At 43.5% G+C, this 22,023-nt stretch overlaps 1 protein-coding gene across 4 annotated transcripts; it reads right to left on the bottom strand.

The window, feature by feature from the left end:
• Positions 1–1,148: 1,148 nt before the first annotated feature.
• On the bottom strand, positions 1,149–13,777 carry YPEL5 (yippee like 5). 4 transcript variants are annotated; one of them, XM_039378683.1, is made up of 7 exons: positions 13,650–13,736; positions 10,387–10,624; positions 10,220–10,284; positions 9,828–10,047; positions 9,299–9,441; positions 4,931–5,103; positions 1,149–3,299 (listed from the first exon to the last, which is right to left on the bottom strand). In XM_039378683.1, the coding sequence occupies exons 6-7, from the start codon at positions 5,069–5,071 to the stop codon at positions 3,075–3,077; spliced, it is 366 nt and encodes a 121-aa protein (XP_039234617.1). In that variant the 5' UTR covers positions 5,072–5,103; positions 9,299–9,441; positions 9,828–10,047; positions 10,220–10,284; positions 10,387–10,624; positions 13,650–13,736; the 3' UTR covers positions 1,149–3,074. The 4 variants fall into 4 exon arrangements, with proteins under 4 accessions (XP_039234617.1, XP_039234619.1, XP_039234618.1 ...); XM_039378685.1 differs by lacking the exon at positions 9,299–9,441 and having other exon boundaries at positions 9,894–10,047; XM_039378684.1 differs by lacking the exon at positions 9,299–9,441.
• Between the last annotated feature and the right edge of the window lie 8,246 nt (positions 13,778–22,023).

Consider the following 22,023-nt stretch of genomic DNA (forward strand, 5'->3'; position numbering starts at 1 on the left):
ACACCTACAGGATGAGATCATAGTGTGGGTGATGTAAACTCTAATCCAGCTAAAGACTGAGGCAAAAGTCACAGCACCACTGCTAACCCAAGCTGCAGCCTAAGAGCAGAAATTCTGAGGTCTCTAAACCACTGCACTATTGTGCAGTGTAATTTCCTTGCTACCTTCTCTACCTCGGGCAGCACAGGCACACCATCCCATGCCAGGCACAAGATCACTGCAGTGGCACATTTTGCTGTGCCAGCCCTGTTTGAGAATCCCAAGCTACTGCACCACTACAAAACTGCAGTTAATGCCAAATAGCGATGTCTCCTCTGTTGCCAGATGTACTGTAACTAATTGCCTTGTTCCCCACAGATAAGTTATCTGTATTCACACACACAGGAGGAGCACTCAAAATATATGAGGCTAAACTCACCCAGAGACATTAAAGTGATACAGGAGGGAACAGCATTTAAGCTAAAACAGCAATCCAAAGTCTAACTGTTTTAAAGGTTCCGTGGACTTGTTCATGGGCTTTTAATGAATTCACCTCAAATGTGTTTTTCAAATCAAAGACTATGTGAAAAGTAATCTTTAACATCTTACACTTTTACCAAAATGAAGATATATTAATATAAGTTAGAACAAGCTCCCCAGGCCCCATTACATCAATAGAATGATTCTCACCTTACTCTTCACCTACACACTTAGAAGTTGATCAGCTGCTAGCAAGCTTCTGCCTAACATTTGAGCATAAAGGAAAAAGGTCACAGAACTCCAGATATACAATTTCCAATTCATCAATTCCCAAGTCATTTCAGAAGCCAACATTTCAAGTTTCTTGCAGAAAGTGGATTTTCGCTTAGCTCGTTTTCTTTTCAAAGACAGGGAAAGACATTTAGCACCCAGAACTCCATTAAATGAGACATTTCCTGTTTTAATTTTCTCTTTAACAGCAGTAAAATGCTTTCGAGTGTCCAAGTGGCACGAAGCTCTACTTGGCACCTTCCAAAATAAACAGAACACTCTTTTGCCACCTATACAGAGAGAAATGCTCATCAACAGCTTGTCACTGTGCTGCGGAAACTCAACCCAGGGAATGAAAGATGGGTTATGTCATTCGGCAGACAGACTCTATGAAAATAACTCTAAAAGAACAGCAAAGATCAGTTCAGGACAAAACATACTTTATTGTACTGTAATGTCAGAAGTACAAGAAAAGTACTGCAGAGAACCATGCTAATGGCGCTTTTAGGGTCTGTGAAGGACAGGAGTACAAGATAATGGGGTACTACTGTACTCAGTGCAAAAACTGATTCATTTGAGGCACAAGTACACTATTGTTTAAGCAGCTTGATTCAAGCACAGCTCTGGTATATGATCTACTCTTTTCTTTCTATGTGACAATTCTATAATAAAGCTACTTTTACATGAAAGAGGCAGTAGATTCAAGTCAGGGGTGTCCAAATTGCCACTTGGCAACTAAAAAATTAAGAAAAATACTCTGCATAGTCACCCTCCCCATTTTAGTTTCAGATATGGAGCAATGGCTAGGGAAGTTATTCTGAAATGTCAGAGCCCAGACCTGTTTGGTTGGGTGGGGTTTGCCCCCCTCCTTTTTCTACGTCTGTGGGTAACTTATTTCATGTTGACCACAACTTATCCAATAAGAAAAAAAACACAACTAACTTGTATCTTGGATAAGAAATCATACATATCTAACATTCAAATAAATTTCAGCCCTTGAGATCTTAACTTATGGCTTAAGACACAAAGAAAGTGTTTGGGCACCCTTGAGTTAAGTTACTGAAGAGCATTTTTGCTAAAAAGGCAAGCAAGATCACTGTTTTAAACAGAGCTGACCTCTACAAGAACAAAGCAGGAATCCAAGTCACTAGTTACTACCAGGCTGACACGTACTGCTGCCCAGAAAGATAAAAATGTAACAACACAACGAAAAGGTTCAACAAAGTTGAAAGATAAAGGTTTCAACACCAGAAGCAGCATTTGAAAACAAGCTGTTTAAGTTAATCTTTTCAAGAGATGCGGATTGCATAACTCTAGGCATGAACAAACGTGCTGGCAATCTTCTCCTTTTACACAGCAGCTGTGTTTAACATAGGAAGTTCTGGGTTTAAAGAAAGCTACTTGAAGAAGAATTAAGATTTGCAATTCCCTGTCTACTTAATAAGATTAGTAGAGAAAACGAAAAAAAAATCACTACTGAAACAGTAGTTTCTCAGTGGATCCCTATCATTACAAACACAGCTGGATTTGTAAGCAACGCAAGACTAAACAGACAGCTATTATTTTATATTATTACTATGCTCATAAGTTACATCAGTTAAAGTTAAAAAAAGCCAAGCAGTTTTGCCCTATTTCAAGAATAGTTTCCAATCAACACCAGTTTACATGGTGAATGGGACTTCACAAATAAACGAGGAATGGAGACATCTTTGGGTCAAGAATGACAAGAAATAATGGGCTCTGTGCTACCAATCAACCTCAACAAGAATATGGCACACGGGCCAGCCCAAGCCGTACCAACACTGAACCTTTAGCACTCAGCACAAATTCGGATCTCTTCACTTTAGCTAGCAAACCAGTTGAAAAGACTGGGTAAAAAACCCAAAAAAAACCTAACTAAAAACTTAAGCCAAAAATTGGAATATACTTTTTAAAAAAAATCTGAAGTTTTAAAATAATTCGATGCTGACATCAGTTTGTGCAAACTAAAAAAAAACCTCATTGAATTTCTCTCTAACAAAAGACAAATCCCCCAAATATTTTCCTTTTAGCCCACTGTATCTGTAGATACGATCTCAAATCTAACAGATGTAAATGAAAGAGAGAAAAAGTTACAGCATCTGCACAACATTCTTTTTACAAACAGCTGCTGGAGGGAAAGTAAAATATAAACGGAATAAAGAAAGGAAGGTTCCATCTGAAATACTCTCACAATCTTTCCCACTCTGTAGTCCATGAATCCGACTCTGATGCTAAGGTGACAGTGTATGTAAGCAGATTTTTTTGTTGATTTTATTATACTTGAGTTTCAATTGAAGAGAACCTGAGAAGAGACTCAGGTCTCTTCAGGAATTGTCAGATGGAACATGCTCCTCAAATCCTTCGCTCTCTCGGACCAATGCTCTTTCCAGGATGACACGGCCCTCCTTGTAGCGCTGGCTGTCTTCAGTGGCAAATTCATAGATCCAACCCAGTTTGCTGTTGCAGTTCTTGCAGCTCACGTCTCGAACCATGTGGCGGCCAGTGAGCATGACCCGATCCTGAACTTCACTGTATTGCAGATTTACCACCTGATACGAACACACAGGGGACAGGGAACAGAAAGGATTAGTCTGCCTAAGGCAAAGCTTCGTAAATGACAATCAACATTTTAAAAGCAGAGAGCCTGTGGCACTGCATGTGAACTGAAAACTGCAGTGATGTAAGTCAACAGCCCTTGAAAATCTCTTTCTTGAGAAAGTAACACTGTGAAGATATGCTTCACAGGGATGTATAACCCTCACTGTTTAACTGAGAGACATGAAATGCTACGACAAGACATACAAAAGGGCAGAGGACTGTTCAAGTTTGCGTGAGAAACTCCTAGTGAATAGCTTGTAAACTAGTTTATATTAATCCAGCTGTAGCATACATAACCCATTTCTAGCAGCTGATGCGATCACTTATTCCCAGAACTCAGAACCAAATATTAAAAGAGGTACTTCTTTAAAAATCTTGGGGTGCTTTTGAAATAATTATCTAAGCAAAAGCAAGGCTCAATGGCTGAAAACATAGGCATGAAACGGGCACCTTTTTTTGAATATATCGGCTGTTTAAAAGATTAGGCAGCAACACCACAAACCCAGCATTTCTTGAAAAGTTGATGTCAGAACTATATCCAAACTGCTGATATGAGATAGGATTCTAAAAGAGGGGACTGCACTGCCTTCTCAGCTTTCCACCTGCCTGTGCTTGTTCTCTCTGCTTCAGATGTAAGGCTCTGACTGCAGAAATGCAAAAGTCAAACTTCTGTGATTAAACCCCAATATCTAACACCAGAAAAATTTGAACTCTTGGATGCAGTGCTTACTGGATCCACAGCTCTTTTCTCTCTATGCAGCCTAATGCTTACATGTAAGTGCTACTGACAGGATTCAGCATATCAGAAATCCCAGGGCCAAGCACAGCTAAGCAAAGACATTACTGACACCTCTCTCAACCCTGCCCATGGCTAAATGGCTTTCAAGAAAAAAACAAAACCACAATACACCAATGATTATATGACCAGGAACTTTGCAAGAAAGCAAAGGACAATCACAGTTTTTTCAGTGAGTCTGATGGACAAGTCTATATGGAAGGGCTAATAAATAAATATTACAATTTACTCAAAAGTTACAACTTGCATATTTTAATCTGTTGAATTTGATCAATTAAAAATGTATTAAACTAAAACACACTATTACTGCCTGTAAAAGAGACTGTGGTTCACATTAGTTGTCAGAATACTGTTAGCTTAAATGCATTCTAGAAGTTAAATAGAATAGTTTTTAGACTCTTTTTTTTTTAACTAAGTAAAAGTACAAATGCCTTTGAAACTCTCTGATAGATACAAGATACTTTCAGAGTGAATTTGAGGTTCATATTACAAAAGTTTCCAAAGTTAAAACTCTATACATTTTGGCATGATGCCTCCACATACACAATCCTCTTTACAGTCTTTCAATATTGCAGATAAACTAATTTAGATAGTTTATCATCAATAGTAAATGTCTACCTTGACTTCAAAGACAGTTGAATAGAACAAAATAAAAATTAAAACAATTAAAATAGTAATTACACAACACTTTAGCCAAGAAGTTTTTGGCTTCTCTGATGACACTGACATCCCACAAACTCATTTTTCAGAAGTAAATAGCAGCTCCTCCCTCAGCTCCTTACCAACCTTGTTAAAAAGAAAGGCTCTTCCTGTGGCGCCGGTGAAACGAGTGGAGATGAGTTCGGAACGGTTGGTCAGAATCGTGTCGCAGTTTGCACAGGAGAACAGGCGAGTGCCACCGATATGATCCAGAAAAATTCTTCCCATTTTTAGAACTGATGTAAGTTTACACTCAAGACCTGAAAGCAAAAGGAAAGATCACGTACATGTAAAAAAAGGCACAGCAGGAAAAAAAAAAATACCCCCCCCCCCAACACCCTACATATGGCAGAATATTCTGCAAACCAATTCAGGTAACGATTGCAGGGGGTTCTTCTTTCACAGGTGAGTTACTAAACTCACAGTCGGCCTTCACCCTCTCTCAATTAAGACAAGTTCTTTCCCAAAGTGACCATCTTACAATAAGATGACCTACATACAAACTAATTACATTAATGGAGAAAAACATGAACCATGAATGGAAACCTTTAAAATATAGTTCAGACATTTACAGACCCTCTACTCGACCCTACAGTTCTTCAGAACCTTCTACTTCCTTTAGTATTAAAATTCCATTCCACTATATTCCCAACAACTTGCTCATCGTAGTGAGCACTGGGAAACGTAGCACTGAGAAGCACGGACATTGAGTCACCAATTATAGCTTAATTTTCCCATGTCACCCCCACGCCCTCCCCCCCTTTTAAAAATATATATTTATTTTGTCACTTCCTCTAAGCTTTGCATAATTTATGACACACAATCACACAACACCACCACCCAGAATGCTGGTATAGCAGCCTGTCTGCTGCACTTGACTTGACACTGGTTTCATACGCATACCAACATAGGAAAGGTTTGGATGCTATTTCACATAATAAACAATCCACCCAGTCTTTACACCAGACAGTATCATATACAAATATTTAAAACTGTCTAATCTAAATACAAAATTCTGTGTCATCCAAGATACTTTCAAAGCTTCATAATTAAAATACCCAAGCAACTCCAATGAGCCAAAAAGAAAAAAAAAAAGAGCTTAGGAAGTTTAGAGCATTAGAGCAGCACATCTGCGGTACTTGACAATTCAGCCTCTTCACTGCTCGGGAAAATTAAAGTGTCTCACCAACTTTATACCAACTAACATAAACTACTCATAGTTAACTAGTGAGTAGGCACAGCACATATCAGCTGAAAACTTAAATCACGAAGGATGATGTAACATGACAAACGAATTAAATGATGATGTTATTTCCCTTTCAACTGCAGAAGTTTTATGACTAAACACCTATAGTTAAACACGTTAAATGTAACTCCATTTATGCTTCAGATGTGGAATCAGAAAAGTGTATTGTCTCTGCTTTTGTCATACACAGAAACGCAAAGTAAATCTGACACACTGCATTATTAAAGTTGTGTGGGCTTTACTTTTCGGAGCAGCAGATACTGTGCTGTTCATAGAGAAATTAATCAAATTTTGTACTCATCAAGTTGAATATTCTAAGTCAAATGCCTTTAAGAAGTGCAAATACCTAAATTAAACTCATTTCAGGTCTTAAGGGATCAGTTTCTTAAAGTTTCCTCTGACATGCAAAAAGCAAATGGACTAAAATATGCACTTAAACACACAAAATTTAACACACTGTTTTTACACATAAAAATCAGAAGTCACTGACATAATGATTTTTTTCCAATTGCTTTATTTCACCACTTTGTTTTCGTACAATGTGCAGTAGCAAAAAGGGTTCCTAAATTGAACAGAGTGATTTTAGCACAGGTTCCTTACAAGCATATTTTTCAAGTCACTATTAATCTTCTGTATCCCATCTGAAGGATACATAAAAATTCAAAGCAATGGAATGATTCTTTCCTTTAAGGGTGATTTAATACCAATATCTCTTCTTCAAAAGATAAATAAAGCAGGTCTTGAGTCTGACAAAAATATTTCATAGACTCAGCTGAGTGTTAGAGGTGTGACTCCCTGTGACTCGGCTCAAAATACAGAAAGCATTTTCATTAGATTTCTCCAAGCATTGTACCTTTCCAATACTCCTTTATCTTTCCTAGCAAGCAAAGGCAAAAGAAAAAATTAAAATGTGAATGGTGACAGAATGAAGGAAAATCAACAGACAATAAGTGTGAATAAACAAGTATCAGTCAAAGTCTCCAGCCAGAAGAAACCACAAATACAAGCAATAAAGGCAATTGTAACAGATATGCCCATAAGGCACTTGGCCTAGCTCCATGTGCCATCCTTACTAATTTTGGATAATGTCGTATTTGTGCTGATTGTGTTGTGGATTAAAAACAATTAACTGATCATAAGTTACTGTAAATGTGGAATCAGCATCCAAAGGCATATTTCTTTCAGGGTAAACACAAAGCTTAGCCTGTCAGTATTTTCAGAAGCTAATGTAAAATAATTCCAAACCCACCCCTCTCGTACCAAGAGCAACGCAAACACTAAGCTGGGTGACCAGAACTGATCCATTACACAGACTGCCCTTGCACAGCATGCCATTTTGAAAAATGCATCTAAACACTTAAAATGCAAGTACATCACCTACCTAAAATCATACCTCATGTTACTGCACTTAGAAAAGCAGTAACCCAGAGACACTAAAAATTAAATACTTCAGAAGGGAGCACGAGCGTAATTCTTGCAAGCAAGTTAGGAGTCAAAGCAACAAACAAATGTATTACCTCTGGATATGGCACTATGCATGGACTGAAGTGTTGAGCCCTGAAGATACTGAACATTTAAATAAAAGCAAAAATATAATCGAAGATTTAAGGCTGAAAAACCTGCCTAGTAACACAAGGCCTAAAATCTTCAATTATTTATGTTACCCCAAAGAGCTAAAAGTTACCTCATCAAGTATATAAATGAGAAATAAACTTGCAATAACACATGGATCCCAACAGAAAGAAAAAGTTAGATGCATTTGATGGTAGCACAAGGCTGTGAGAATTCAGACTGAAGTCACAGCAGAACCTAACAAACCAACTGGTACCAACATTTCTTCAGAATACAGTGCATAAGAAAATGTGTATTCTTGAAAACAATATACATTTTAAAATTTAGAAAATTGCATTCTACCATCAGCATTATTACAGTCAAAACAATGTAGATTTTGCATATTTTTCTTAAGAAACTGTTAAAATACTGTAATCTTACTAGAATGTCTAACTTTTAAAAAATAACCTCTGCACTTAACTACCACCTGGTAGACTTCAGTCAACATATATAGCACTCTACAACTACCTCAGTCCTTAGTTTTGATTGCTACAGGATTTCAATGAATCCATAAGGGTCCAGTTGGAGTGCTGTAAAACTAGTCACCTTAAGTCTTTATGGTACTGCTCACAGTAGTAAAAAGGAGGAAAAATTACAAGATGACTGCTAGTCATTTGCAGCCTTCGAATGCCACACTTGATCACGAACTTTCTAAATAAGCTAGCATGGAAATTTTGCCTTTTCCTCTCCTACAATATCAAAAAGTTAATTTCAACTTGGAATCATTTCATGCTCTCCCCTCCCGTTTCCACCCCCCGCCCCCAGCTAAAAACATAACGTTCACTTATCCGATGAAATCGGAAGATACTTGCTGTGGATAAAGACTCTTCCCTCCTTATGTAAGGATCCTGAATCCTGTAGGGTATACTCACTGTGCACAGGAAAAAAACATAACAGCACAACAGAACAAGGGAAAGCAATTTTCCATTGCTCTCAGGCTCCTGTCCCTTACATACAGAAGTGGTGTGTATGAAGTCACCCAAGATAACTGTAATTTTTTTTCCTATAGTTTCACTACCCATGTAAAAGGTACAGGCGTCTATTTATGTTCACACATACAGAAATGATCTGAAAAAGCCACTTATAGGCAACTTCTATAGGCAGTGGGAGGGCTCTCTTAAATAAAGAGAAGCCAAAGAATTGTGAAACATTAAAGCATTTCTAAAGCTTAACATCCTCCAAATACGGGGAGGAAAATGCATTAAGTGCATTTACACATTCATCCACTCTCTACACTTAAAAACGGGGAAAATAACTTCCATTGAATCAGAGAGCTAAGTCAAGTCCTTTATTGCTGTTTACAGCCCCAGAAAGTGACCCTACTGTATCATGCCAATTCCATCATGCTACTAGCAGAATTTTCCGAAGCAGTGGACAGGAATCTTGGTTATTCACAAAACCAAATGTGGAAGAAAGAACAGATTTTTTTGGCCTATGATTTCATTTTTAAAATCAGCTAAGCATTCTTCATAGGGTGTGTATCAGTGATGAAGTTCTAATGATTCTGCCTTCATGCAAATTACCAAACACAAGTCATAATATTAAACACAAATTGTAATAGTAAATTAATGGCTGCAATGTAAAAAAGGAAGACTTACTTTCACTAATGGGATATATATCTATCACTTCTCAAATGTCCACAGTTCCAAGACACGTGTACTTTTGTGAACTGAGAGATGATGACACTGTGTCAATATTCAGCACCCAGACCACCACTATCAACCTGCATTCTTGAGAGGACCTTTAGGAGAACAATCAATGATAGCTCACATTACCTATCTAGTCAGGTTTGTTGACAGTGCATTATTTTGACAGTACATTATTCTGACAATACAAACCTTAACACTACTTGTTAATCATACTGTGAATCACTTCCTCCCTGCATGCCTCTCCCAGTGAGTGCATGGACAGACAGGAAACACAGGCACTGTGGCTGAGTGCTATAATATGTATTCCTAGAGCAGTAGCTCCCAAACTTCCACCTCTCAATGTTGATTTCAGCAACACTGAGCAACAGCTGTCAAAGAGCTGACATTCAACAGCTTAAATTTGGCTGCTGTCTGCACACAGACCTGAAACCACCTGAAGCACTACTTGGTTGGTATTTGTTCTACCTAATCTACCTACCTTCATAAGCAATGATGAACCAAAAAGTAACATGAAGAATTATTTATTAACATTTTTAAAACTAACAGTCAGTGTTTTCTCGTCCCGGAATGCATCTCTTGCCACAGGACCATCAACACTTGGGAGAGCCAGCAGGCACTTTCTATATACACACTGGAATGTGGATATTTCACAGGAGGAGCCTCAGTGTTGCTTCAGCACCATCTACTGCGTCTCAGATCTACAACAGAGAACAGCTTCTAGTTAAAGGACAAAAAACTATGACAGCCTGTCTTCCACCATTTCACCAACTAAAAACTTTTTCCTTTGTGATCAAATAAGCACTCTCTACCCCATGAAACAGGGTCGTGCATTTCCCTAGGCACAGTGAAACATTCTCAAGGTGTACTTACTCTGGAATCAGGCTGAAACTTCATCGTCGCATCTCAGGAACTGGGCTTAAGCTTCCTCTTCTCATCTCAGAGATGGACAAAAGAGGAAAAAGAGTTCTTAGCAGAGCTACATAAGGCCACACACTGAAGTATCATTGGGTAAGCAAAAAATAAAACTTGCTCCCTACCTTCCCAGGTTTCCGCTGCTCACAGGTGGGGGTGCATCTGAAAACACACACGTGGTCAGTCTCTTAGGAGGTCTGAGATTCAACTCTGCCACCAACTTCTGAGGTTCTCAAAGTTAGCAGGGCCTGGCCTCTGCCTACATGCAGAATTGAAACCACCACATGTAGCCAAACTCGAAGAGAGAAAGTGAGCTGGAACAGTATGCTGTGCTCATTAGAACCATCCAGCTACTGTAGCAAACTGTAAAAGGAATGTAATACAGTCCAATGACTGAAGAGGCTTTGGCAAAGCAATGAACAAGGTGCCTTGCAGGATGCAAGTGCAAGTTGCAGTAGTGTCATTTTGTATTGCAAGCTGCAGTTGTGTAATTTTCTATTGCAAAGTGGCTTTTTTTCTGGGTAAGGTGAACGCTGTGTTGGGATACTGGCATTTAAATACATTAACATTATATTGGTGCACACAAACATTAATAGAGGGCAGTTTGTTTCAATTTTACAAAGAGCAGAGCGACACAGATGGGTGCTTGTTTCTCATACAGACCCTATATCTCAGCATCTCCCACAGAGTAACTTACACCCTCACAAAACTCTTGCTAGATAACATAATAAAGTATTAGTTGACAAATGGCATCAGACTCAGATTAATTTTCTTTCCACTACACCGAGTCCAAATGCAGCAACTATTCCTGTTTCCATGTTTCTTTTCCCCTTTCTTCTTCCCCTTCCCTTCCTGTCTCCCTTTTCCCCTTCCAATTCTTCCACAGCTTTTAAGAAAGCTGTATTTCTTTGTTTTGTAATAAATTTATTGTTATACTAATTAGGCAGCTGAGACAACTTCCTAATCCATTCTGCAACTTTCAGAAAGCTAAACTAATTTCAATTTCCTGTTTTCACTGGTCTTAGCACTGGAATGATACAAAATTTCACCCAAAGATATTACTGGTTTCACGAGTCATTAAAAAAAAAAATCCAATAAACAACCTTTAAAGAAATAGTGTAAAGTCAACTATCATCCAGACTTTCAAACAAACTATGTACAAGTGGCAGAAAAGGTGCTAGTATGCTAAGTGCACCTCAATAAGAAATTTTTATATTAACAGAAAAAACTCCTAAACATAGGTAAAGCCTCCAAAACTAGAAAGAGCCTTGCTAACAAACAAACATCGACAATGCACAGGCATTTCACCTACCCATTTAACAAGGCATTTTTAAGTTAAATCTTGCTTAGGGAATTAGTATTTCAGCAAGAGCTGGGCAACTCAAGATTTCAACACAGGTCAAATGACAAACACGAACCAATGACTTAAGTTTGACAACACCACTTCAAGCTCGTGATGATTACCAGCAGAGAGAATGTTAAATACACATACATAAATACGTGTACACGTGTACAATTCTCAGTCTGAGACAAGTAACAAATCAGGCCTGTTCTTGTCATGTTCTCTACTGGGCTTCGAGGTACAGATTCTCTAGTCCTCACACACTTCCCAGCCCCACCTGAAACTCACTCATCATCATTATTAAAATCTATATATAAACAACAAGGTCTGCACCTCTAAGTCAAACGCTTCCACAACTACGGAAGTGAAAGTAACAGATGACAGAAGCCCCCGAATAGTATTTTTACAGACTAACATTAGAAAAAGAGAGCAGCACTTAAAAATAGACAGTTTTGTTTGTCACAAACATGACTTGAACTAAGCCATCCAGAATGACTCTATACATAAAAGCATTATATATATAGCAGCTATATTTAGTCACGTGAGGGAATGTTTACAACTACAGAGCAAGTTCCCTTCTTTTCTGCCATTAGTCACAAACATCAGTTATGTTAATGGTTAATCTACTGCCATTATTTGCTAACATCAACAGCTGCTCTGCGACACCTACCACTTTCGGAAGAGCCCTGCCCTGTGTTTCTCTCTCAGAAGACGTGTGTACTTGCTTCGTTGTTCCCTCAACCTAACCCTGACACCAAGTTTATTGTTTAAAGAAACTAAAAGCAAATAGTTTATTAAATTCTACGACTGTATCAGTCCAAAGGACGGCCTTTATTCTTAAATAAACACGCTGGATTAATCTAATCTGTATCTGCTTGCACAGTAGAGCTAAGGGCTGTGCACAGAGTAACAAATGAACTAGACAGACAACAGTCTTCGCCTTCGTTTTTGCTTGGACTTAGAACCTTTCTGAGAGGTTTTCCAGGGCGGAAAAGCCCTTGCAAAATATTTCAGCTCCCTGGGAATCCATACTTCCACGGGGAAAAAAAACAACCCAGCGCTGACAGGCGAAGCCGCCTCACTGCTAGGCGAGTCGCGAGCACCTCCATAAAGCAAACCATCACCACCACCGCTGGATTCCTGACAGCTTCCCGCGGGAATCCCCTGTCCAGCGGGGACACGGGGAGCGGCCGAGCCGGCAGCAGCTTCTCACGGGGAGGGGAGCGACGCGTGAGGCGGCGCCGCCACCCCCCGTGCGGCCGAGCAGGGCGGTTCAACCCCCGCGTAACCCTCCCCTACCCCCGGCCGGGGCCCGGTGCGGCGCTTTGCGGGGGGGTGTCGGTGCGGATCCCGAACCCGGTCCGGGTCTCGATCCCGGTGCCGGTGCCGCGCACACACAAAGCCGCGCGGGGGCGGTCCCGGGCCCGGCCGTCACGGGGGCGCGCGCAGCCAACCGGGGCCGTCCCGGCCCGTCCCCCCCCGGCAGCGCAGGAGCCCTGACAACAAACAGCAGGAAACAGCTGACGGGGAGGCACCGCCGCCGCCTCCGCCGCGCCGAGGGGCCGTGCCCGGGCCCGCAGCCGCCCTCCCCCCCCCCGCACCGAGCCGCCCCACCGCCCCCTCTTCCCGCACCGGGCCCGGGCACGGTCCCTCGCCCACCCGCTGGGGGCTCCGCGCAAGAACCGGCCCGAAAAGTTGCCCGGCGCGGGGCCGGGGGAGGAAGTTGTGTCGGCGGCGGCGGGGAGGGGGTGTTCGGTGCCGGCCGCCGCCGGGAAGGCTGGGCGGCGCTGGGAAGCACTGACGGAGGAGGGGACGCGGTGGGGGAAGGCCGGTGCTTTGTGGCGGCGCCGGCGCGCAGCGGGGCCGGCAGGGCCGGCCGCTGCCCCTCTCCGCGCCGCCGAACTGGACCAGAGCGGCTCGCCCGGGGGCTCCGCCGCGGCCCGACAGACACAGCGCCGCGGTGCACAGCGGCGACCGCCACCTCCCTCCCCAGCCGCCCCGGCCTCCCCGGGCGGCGCGGGGCGGGAGCGGCCTCCGCCGGGTTACCTGGCGCCGGAGAGCGGCGGCGGCGGCGGCAGCAGCTCCGTGCCCGGTGTCTCCCCCGCCCTCCACGGCCCCGCCGCTCCGGATCGGCCGCGCGGCTCCGCCCCGCCGTGGCCCCGCCCCGCCGCCTGTCAATCAGCACCGCCGAGGCCCCGCCCCCGCCGTTGCCACGCCCCCGCACCCGTCAATCAGCGCGGCGGAGGCTCCGCCCCCCCGCCTCGCGCCCCGCCCCGGGTTCGCCTCAGGGCTGCGACCGGCGGGACGCGGCGGGTCAGGGAATCGTGGAATCACAGAATCATAGAATCACCAAGGTTGGAAGAGAGCTTTTAAGATCATCCAGTCCAACCGTCCACCCAGCGCCGCCACTGTAAACCCCTGAATCACTAAACCACATCACACAGAGCCAGATCCAGACACCGCTTAAGCACCTCCAGGGATGGTGACTCCAACCACCCTGGGCAACCTATTCCAGTGCCTGACCACCCTGACAGTGTTTTTTTTTTTCTAATAACTAATCTGAATCTCCCCTGCCTCAGCTTAAAGCCATTTCCTCTGGTCCTCTCACTGCAGGCACGGCAGAAGAGACCGGCCCCCACCTCACCACACCCTCCATTCACGTGGTTGTAGAGAGCGATGAGGTCCCCCTTCAGCCTCCTCTTCTCCAGACTAAACAAACCCAGCTCCCTCAGCCATTCCTCATAAGCCATGTTTTCTACACCCTTCACAAGCCTTGTTGCCCAGGGATTTGGCCTGCCCTGGCAATGAGCTTCCCCACGCTATGGGGCCCAGGAGGAGTTTGAGGTGGGGATGTCAGCCACATCCCCACCTCAGTGAAGGTGTGACTCATGCTGATTGCAGAGTTTCAGGATATTCAAGTTGAAGTCTTTGCTGGATGCCTCAAACACTGCCCACGGTGGAGAATGAAAGATCAGAGAAGAATGAGGGAAAGGGTTTGTGGCCCTTTTTGGTCATTGATTGCTAGAGCTATCAGTTCCCTGCCAGTTTTAATGGTTCAGTGCTTACACACAGATTGCCTTCTTGACAAACAAAGTGGTCTTGGCCAAAACAAAAAGTCCTTTTCAGTTGTTAGTTATGAAAAAGAGGTGGGAAAAGCTGTCGTTTTCCTTCTATGAGGCAAGCCGTGCTGTTTTAAGGATTTCTGTTCTAATACCATGTTAAAGTATTTTTCATGTAGGGCGATTCCTGGGTCTATCCATGTGGTATCACCAGAGGAGCTGCAGTAATGGCAGGAAAGAACAAGCTGGCAGGACTCTTCTGTCATTTCACACAGAGGCAAAGGGGCATTTCTGTGTATGTATAGCACGCAGGACATGCTTCTATGCCCAGTTGCTGTTCTTCAGCTGGTGTCTTCTTGCATGGATTCTTTTACTGTTAGAAATAGCCAGGCAGAGGGGTACACAACTGCCTGCATGACAGTAGGCAGTCAGTGATGGGTCAACATCGACATGTTAACAACTGCTGTTTGCTTTGAGTAGATCTCCAGAAAATCAGAACCCTTCAGTATGGTCAGCTGTGGCCTGATCCTGCATAGAGCTGAGCACTGACATTGCTCTCTGACCTGTCGTCAACCTCTCTTTAGATCATGCAAGGGGAGTGAAAGGCGTTGGAGCACCCTCAGACAGCAATCACCACTTAGGTAATGGCATGGGGACAACAGATGTACTAAGGATATTAGAAGAAAGCCATAAAGACCATGCCTGGGGTCCCATTTACCACCAGCAAATGGAGGAAATAACTGGTCTGAGGTGCCCTGTTTGTTAATAGATTGACCTCATCTGCTGCTGTGCCTCAATGAGTAACTATGAGCTGTGTTCCCACTGTGGATCTGCTCCGTCTCATCACAGGACCTATATGAAGGTTCACGTCTTATTCATCTCTGCAAAGCTCCTCTAGAGATCACCGTAAACAAAGCCAAAATAGAGCAAAAAGAGAGTCAAAGCAGTGGTTCTTTGGTCAGTGCTGGTGACTGGGTTTCATGTTCACTGCTCAGCTCTGCTGCTGAGGCATCCGTACATCCCAGGGCAAGACAGTTCTTTCTGCCTCATTTTCCCTCTGTAAAATGGGAAGAGCGATGCTCCCCACCTTACTGGGAGGTTGTGTGTATGCTTAAGTACTGTTCTCCAGTCTGGGCATATGGAGGGCATGTATGCCTGAACATTGCAATCGTCATAATAATATTACCATGAAAATAAAGCAAAGCCCAAACCTATGAATAGAATTAAATTCTCAGCAATAAGAAGGGTAGCTGTACCAGTCAGAAAGAAACCAAATTGACCATGAGACAAGCAGAGAATGGATTAGCCTGTGCTTGACAGATGGTGCCAGGGACTGATGTTTTTATCTCCCTCACAGAGGAGCTTAGAGGAAGGGAGGCAGGGAAGGGTGAGGTAGAGTATGTTTAATAGAACAAAGCATCAGGCTGTAGCAGCTCTGCTGAGAAACACCAAAAATACCAAAAGCAATTTCCAATTAGCTTGTACGGGGCATGCTACATATCAGCTACAGGGTGAAAAACAGGAACAGCAATATTGTACCACATGGCACTTTTAATTTTCAAAGCAGCCTGAAAACATTAATTAATCCTCCTCTGACATTGGGAAATGCAGTGCAGTCAGCAGTTTGTTCCTTTACTTCTCGTGCCAGGTTTTGGGAAGACCTTGGGCCTTTTCCACAGCTGATTCATATCACAATTGCTCAGATTACTCTGGAGGAGCCAGTCCTCTGTGCAGCACTATTGAGCAGAAAAGGCTGTGTTAGATCTGGAACTTAATGAATCAGAGAAAGGGGCCATGCCCAACGGCCTTAGTAAGACCCACCTTTAATATTTGTCCCGTCTAAATCCATTTGTAACTGCTGTGAGCAACACTATAGCACGCATTTCAGAGAAAATGGTGTGACTGAGGAATTAATCACAATCTCAGACAGAACTGTGCAGTGAAACTCAAGCATCAACATTTTGATCTAATTAAAACCTGTGACAAAACTTAGTGGAATTCAGAGGGAAAGGAGTACATCCCATTAAATTAGTGTCAGGGCTTGGGGGCTGCTTGTGCACCTTTTCTGTCTTTAAAAAGAAAATGTTACAGCTTAGTGCTTCATCTCCAGAACCAGTAATAATTTTTCAGAACACTTGCAGATTCCCGTGTGGTGAAGTCGAGCCTACCAAACCAGGCATGCCTGAGGTGGGACAGTGATGTAGCGGGATTTTCCATTGCTCTTTCGCCCTTGCACAAGATTTCTGGCAGCAGAGAGGAGACAGCTGAAACACAGAGCCAGACTTACAGGCTGTGATCTCTCTGAGAGACAGTGTGACTCCTAGCTGCACCCTCTATGCCTTCTCAGCTTTGCCTTGCATCAAAGGCTGGGTTCATCCCATGAGTTGCTCTTGTTTTCTGGCAGTAGCTACTGATAGCCTGTGTTTTGCAGAGGAGATGGTACAGCCTGCAGCATCATTCTCATACAGTAAGCCTACTGACACAAACACAAAATGTAATTACCTTTCATTTGCCATCACAAGCTGACACCTATTGCTTTTGCCTCACCTGAAAGCCGACATGGGCACAAGTGCCATTTACAGATACTTTGTCAGATGGCTGCATTTTTGTCAGGGGAAACTATTTGTACAGGTAATCTCAATATCAAAAAATGAAGATCAGCGACAAAGCAGTCCCTCCACACACTCTCCATACTGGGCAGAGCTGGTCTCATTACCCTGTCACAATACCTAGCAGCTGTTGGTCAGATTTTAAAAGGTGTTTAAGTGTAAAACCCCAAAGCACTCAGGAGCCATATCAGAGAAAGTACTTAATGTCCAAAGAGGGACTTAGAATTTATGTGCCATTATTAAGACATCAGGAATGGAGCCAATAAGCAGGCCTGATGCCAGGGAATGCATAACGCTCTCCTGCAGAAACGAGGAGTCATCGTTGTGCACACAGCAGTTCAGGGAGGCTGGCAGACGGATACGGATCGCCCTGAAGCCAGTCACTATTGCATGGCGGGGCTCACTGCCATTCCCTAGCAAGGAAAGCAAGGTTGCTAAGTAGGATGGACGGTGATACAAACATATCAATGGTGGGGCGGTAATTTTGCAGGGTTTTTGCATTGCTAAGCCTTCTTTACTTGGTCTTCCATGGTGGAGAACAGTTACTGAAATAAAGAGAACTTTCAGGTTGTAGACTACAAATCCTGTCTCACAAATCCTGTCCAGTGGCAATGCTCTTCAAGATCACATGTGTTACCACTCTTTCATTTGGGGGAGATTTTGCCAGGTGTCCAACTCATGGATGACAGCCATCTGATTATGCTGCTTCCTCCACACAAAGGCTTGGTCTGATGCACACATATGTGAGTGGAGAAAGATGCCACGGGGTGGTGCTCCATTGACCCAGTGATGCGGTGAGCCAGCTGCCAACTCCCCTGTATTTTACAGGAGGTGATTTCAAGTGAGCTTTTATCCCCAGCTGAGGAGGATAAAAGCTGGAACCATTCCCTTGCATAGAAAAACATCACAACAGCTGTCTACCAGGAGACGAGATAAACATTTCAAGGGAGAGCAGCTACTTCAACACACGTGGACTTCATCAAACAGTCCGGGCTGTTGCTATTGTTTGTGAGCGCTGGATGCGAACAAAGACAGATTGGGCTAGAAAGGGCCCCACGCAGAGACATTCAGAGCCCATACAGAACAGCACACTTTAATGGCTACACTGGATCACCGTTTTTTGATATAATCAGAGGAATCTACTAACCTGGGAATATATGCAAATGTATACACAGTCGAGGCCCAGATGAATTCCCATAACTGTTTCTTTTTGGTTGCACTTAAGGAACTGGTCCATTACAATTGTCACTTCACAGACAGGAGAGCGAGGAAAAATCTTTGTAGCATTTGTAGCACTGTCAGTCTTTTCCATTTGCTGTTCCTAAGAGATCTGGGTGGAGTTTCCCAGCAATAGTCAACATAGCCTTTCCTCGAAGGTCTTGAAGCTGATTCAATATTGCTTTCAGTCTTTTAACAGTACCACCCCCTGCCCAGGAGGCACATTGTTGGTGTCAAAGGTGATCCTGTTTGAGGGAAAACAGCCAGCCCCACTCTAGACTCTCTTTTGTTCACGGATATCTACCCAAAGACATTTATCAAAGATGCTAAATTCAGAGGGAGCAGAGAGCAAAAGGCAAGCAGAGCCTGGGGGAAGAAACAGGTGGCCCACATAAAAATGGGAGGCATGACATGGAAGTCTACCTGATAAATAGCTTCATCCATACCACTGAAAAGATGGGGCAGAAACTTGTTTTGTGATCCTTTTGACACCTACATAATCCTTGTTTATAACCAAAACAGTGACGGTAGAGTGCCCGTAAGACCGAGAGGAGAGCTCAGCAGATGTGTGTCCATGTTTAACACCAGTCTCCAGGATGGAGACACCTTGAGAAGGCAGACTTCAAATCTGGTTTCTGTCCAACAGCCATGACACGTGGGTGGCACCACATCCCATCACGCACAGTGTGTTCCAACAAGCAAAGCCTGTGAGAGAAGCCCACATCTGATGAAACAGAAAACACCCAGCTCCCCTTCTGTGAGTGCTTCAAAGGTCTGTGAGGGGGCTGTCAACTCAGAGACCAGCTGCACAGCTGAGTAAACAGTAATGTGCTTGCCTCTGGCACAGCCCAGGAGAGATGATGCATGGTTTATTCCAGGGCATTACTGAGACCACCACAGAAGCGAGAAAAGATTTCTTTCCTTCCCAGGTACAATAGTAACAAGAAGGTGGAAGCTATCTGCAGGTCTTACATCTGAACACATGATATCATGCACACAAAAGATTTTCAAGTACTTTACTAAGCTGAGTAAGCAATGCAATTCTTGCTCCAGAGATAAAAATTAGGAATACAAGAGAGGCAAAGCAAATGATCCAAAGCCCCTTTTCCTGCCAGAAGGGGAATGGCAGGGTTAGGCCAGGAGCAGAAGGCAAAGAGTTTTCCATTTGTTTGCTTTCCAGGCCCCATTTTGGATGAGAGCCCAAAGGAAGGATGCTTAAGGGTTTTGATGTGGTCAGTTGCTTATATGGCAAGTAATGTAATATTCAGCATGCGTGACTGGTCTCACACAGGGCAGGCTCTGAGATACACTAGCAAGGGACTGCTAGTAAAGGCAGCCTGAGTCACTCATAAGGCAGTGAAATAGGTGAGAACAAGGAGAGTAAGAATTACTAGAGGTTTAAACTCAGATGGGCTTACAAAACCCAGATGGGCTCAGAGGTGCTCACAGCATGCATGTAAGAAAGCCACAATACGCCTGATTCAGTTTTCTTATTTCACTGGAACTACAAATGCAGATTGCTCACAGAGGTGAGCAAGCTTCCTAGATTTGCAGGACATTACAAGAGGGGGATATTGGCCTTCACAGATGATTATGTATCAACAGGTGTAACACTGGCAGGCAACAGACCATCAACAGTACCTCTGCAGGGAGCTGAGCTGCAGCAATGACCACTTGATATGGGACCTGTACTCCCATCAGAGCACAGGGTGAAAGGCCCAGCAGGCTAGGTCCTGGAAAAGGAAGGCTTTAAGGGAAGAGTTGGACACTCCGTGTGTTTTAAGGGGGCACAAAGAAGGAACAAAGCAAACAAAACTAGTAACTTGCCAACAAATCCCAGTTTGAATGAGTATTCCATCATTACTGTTGTTGCATAATTATTAGTCAAGCTTCTAGACATCCACTAGTATGACAGCTATTTATTATTATTACCCTGTTTAGACAGATTTCTACAATCATTGTGTAGGTGCCTCACTCCCATTCATTTCAGAGACAGTTAGGCAATAGGGACTTAGCTCATAGTCCAGTCTCAGCATGGAATGTGGGAGGTTGGATGAAGTGATCATCCCTTTGTGAATCTCTAACCAGCAAAAAACAAATGTACTTTCACAGGTGCCCTGCTAAAATCTAGACCAATTTGAAAAGACTCGTTAGACTGAACTAAGTGACCAATCCAATGTTACATCTTAACCCTTGAAAGCCACGTTGTGAAAAACAGTCTTCAGAACATCTGTCAGGGCACAGCAATGTCCTGCTGTTCTCAAAGGGCAGGCAAGCCAGCAGCCAAAGGCAGTCCCAGCACAGGCAGTGCCCTCAGTGATGGTGCACAGTTCCACAAGACCTAAACACAGCAAGCAGGGACAGACAGATGCTGGGCAAAGGGTCCATCAACAGCCCCAGGCACAGCAAGCAATGAGCCAGGTCCAGACTCCTCGTAGGAACAAAAGTAGACAGCGTCAGGACCAGAGACAAGCTGCAACATACCCCCGAGGGACCCATCCAGGAGGAAAACTATATCCAGCGGAGGTCCACAGTCCGTGCCAGAGGCAGGGCTGCAGACAGGCACACCTGCCACACAGCTCCTGCAGGAGCTGAACAAATAACCTCAGTCCCGAGCTTAACCAGAGCCCTGGAGCCCATAGGCAAGAGGGGGAAGTCCCTGGTGAGGCCACTCAGTGCAACTGAGGTCTTTTAGTGCCCTCAGGGCTATGACTATATTCTAGAGTTAAAATGGCACCACTAGCCAAGGATGTGGATATAGGAATGATAGGACGATAGGTTAATTTGAACTTCTCACAGTACAGCACTTATGTTAGCATTTCCTAATTCTTGTTTTTTAAAAACTCAGCTATTATAGTTTAGTATGGCCTTTCTCCGTGAAAATGTACTGACCTCGGTCTGGTGGAATCTCAGGTTCAAATCTGATCAGTCAGCGAGAGAAACATGTCTGATCTCATTCCATTTCCTTTCAGATTTTTGCCCAAAAAATCAAGCACACACTTGGCAACTTCTAATTCATTTTGGGGAGATCCAATTTTAGATAGCTGAGAAGAAACTAAGTCAAGAAGAAGCACATCACAAGGACTGAGATGCTTTTAAACTTGATACTCAATTGACCTGTGTTTTCTTCTTTTCCTGTCTCCCCAGAATCAATTCAGTAGTAATCTCACAGAGCTCGTCTCTACTTTTCCTCCCCTGACAGATAAGATCTGGTCGTCAGACCTGCTGGGGTTTGGGTTTTGTCTCTTTTGTTTTGTTTTTTTTTCCTTTTTTCTTACTACCTTAAGCTGAGAAGCAAAGTCAGAACTTCACAGCGTGCAGACAGTGTAACTGTGGGTAAAAGGGTTTCTCCCAGGTTGTGTTAAGTTCTGAGCAAATGTGTTTCTGTTTGGAATACTTGTTGTGGGTAGCTCCTAAAAGAACAGCTTGATCCTTACCCCAAAATAGCAAGAAAACAAGATAAATCCAGTGACTCTTACACATGAAAAAATGGGAGCTGATGAAACACAAGGAACAGCTCAGAACTAGGGGCAA

Source organism: Pipra filicauda, unplaced genomic scaffold, assembly GCF_003945595.2.
Source record: "Pipra filicauda isolate LSUMZ 115617 unplaced genomic scaffold, ASM394559v2 scaffold143_size2779998_pilon, whole genome shotgun sequence".
NCBI lineage: Eukaryota > Metazoa > Chordata > Aves > Passeriformes > Pipridae > Pipra > Pipra filicauda.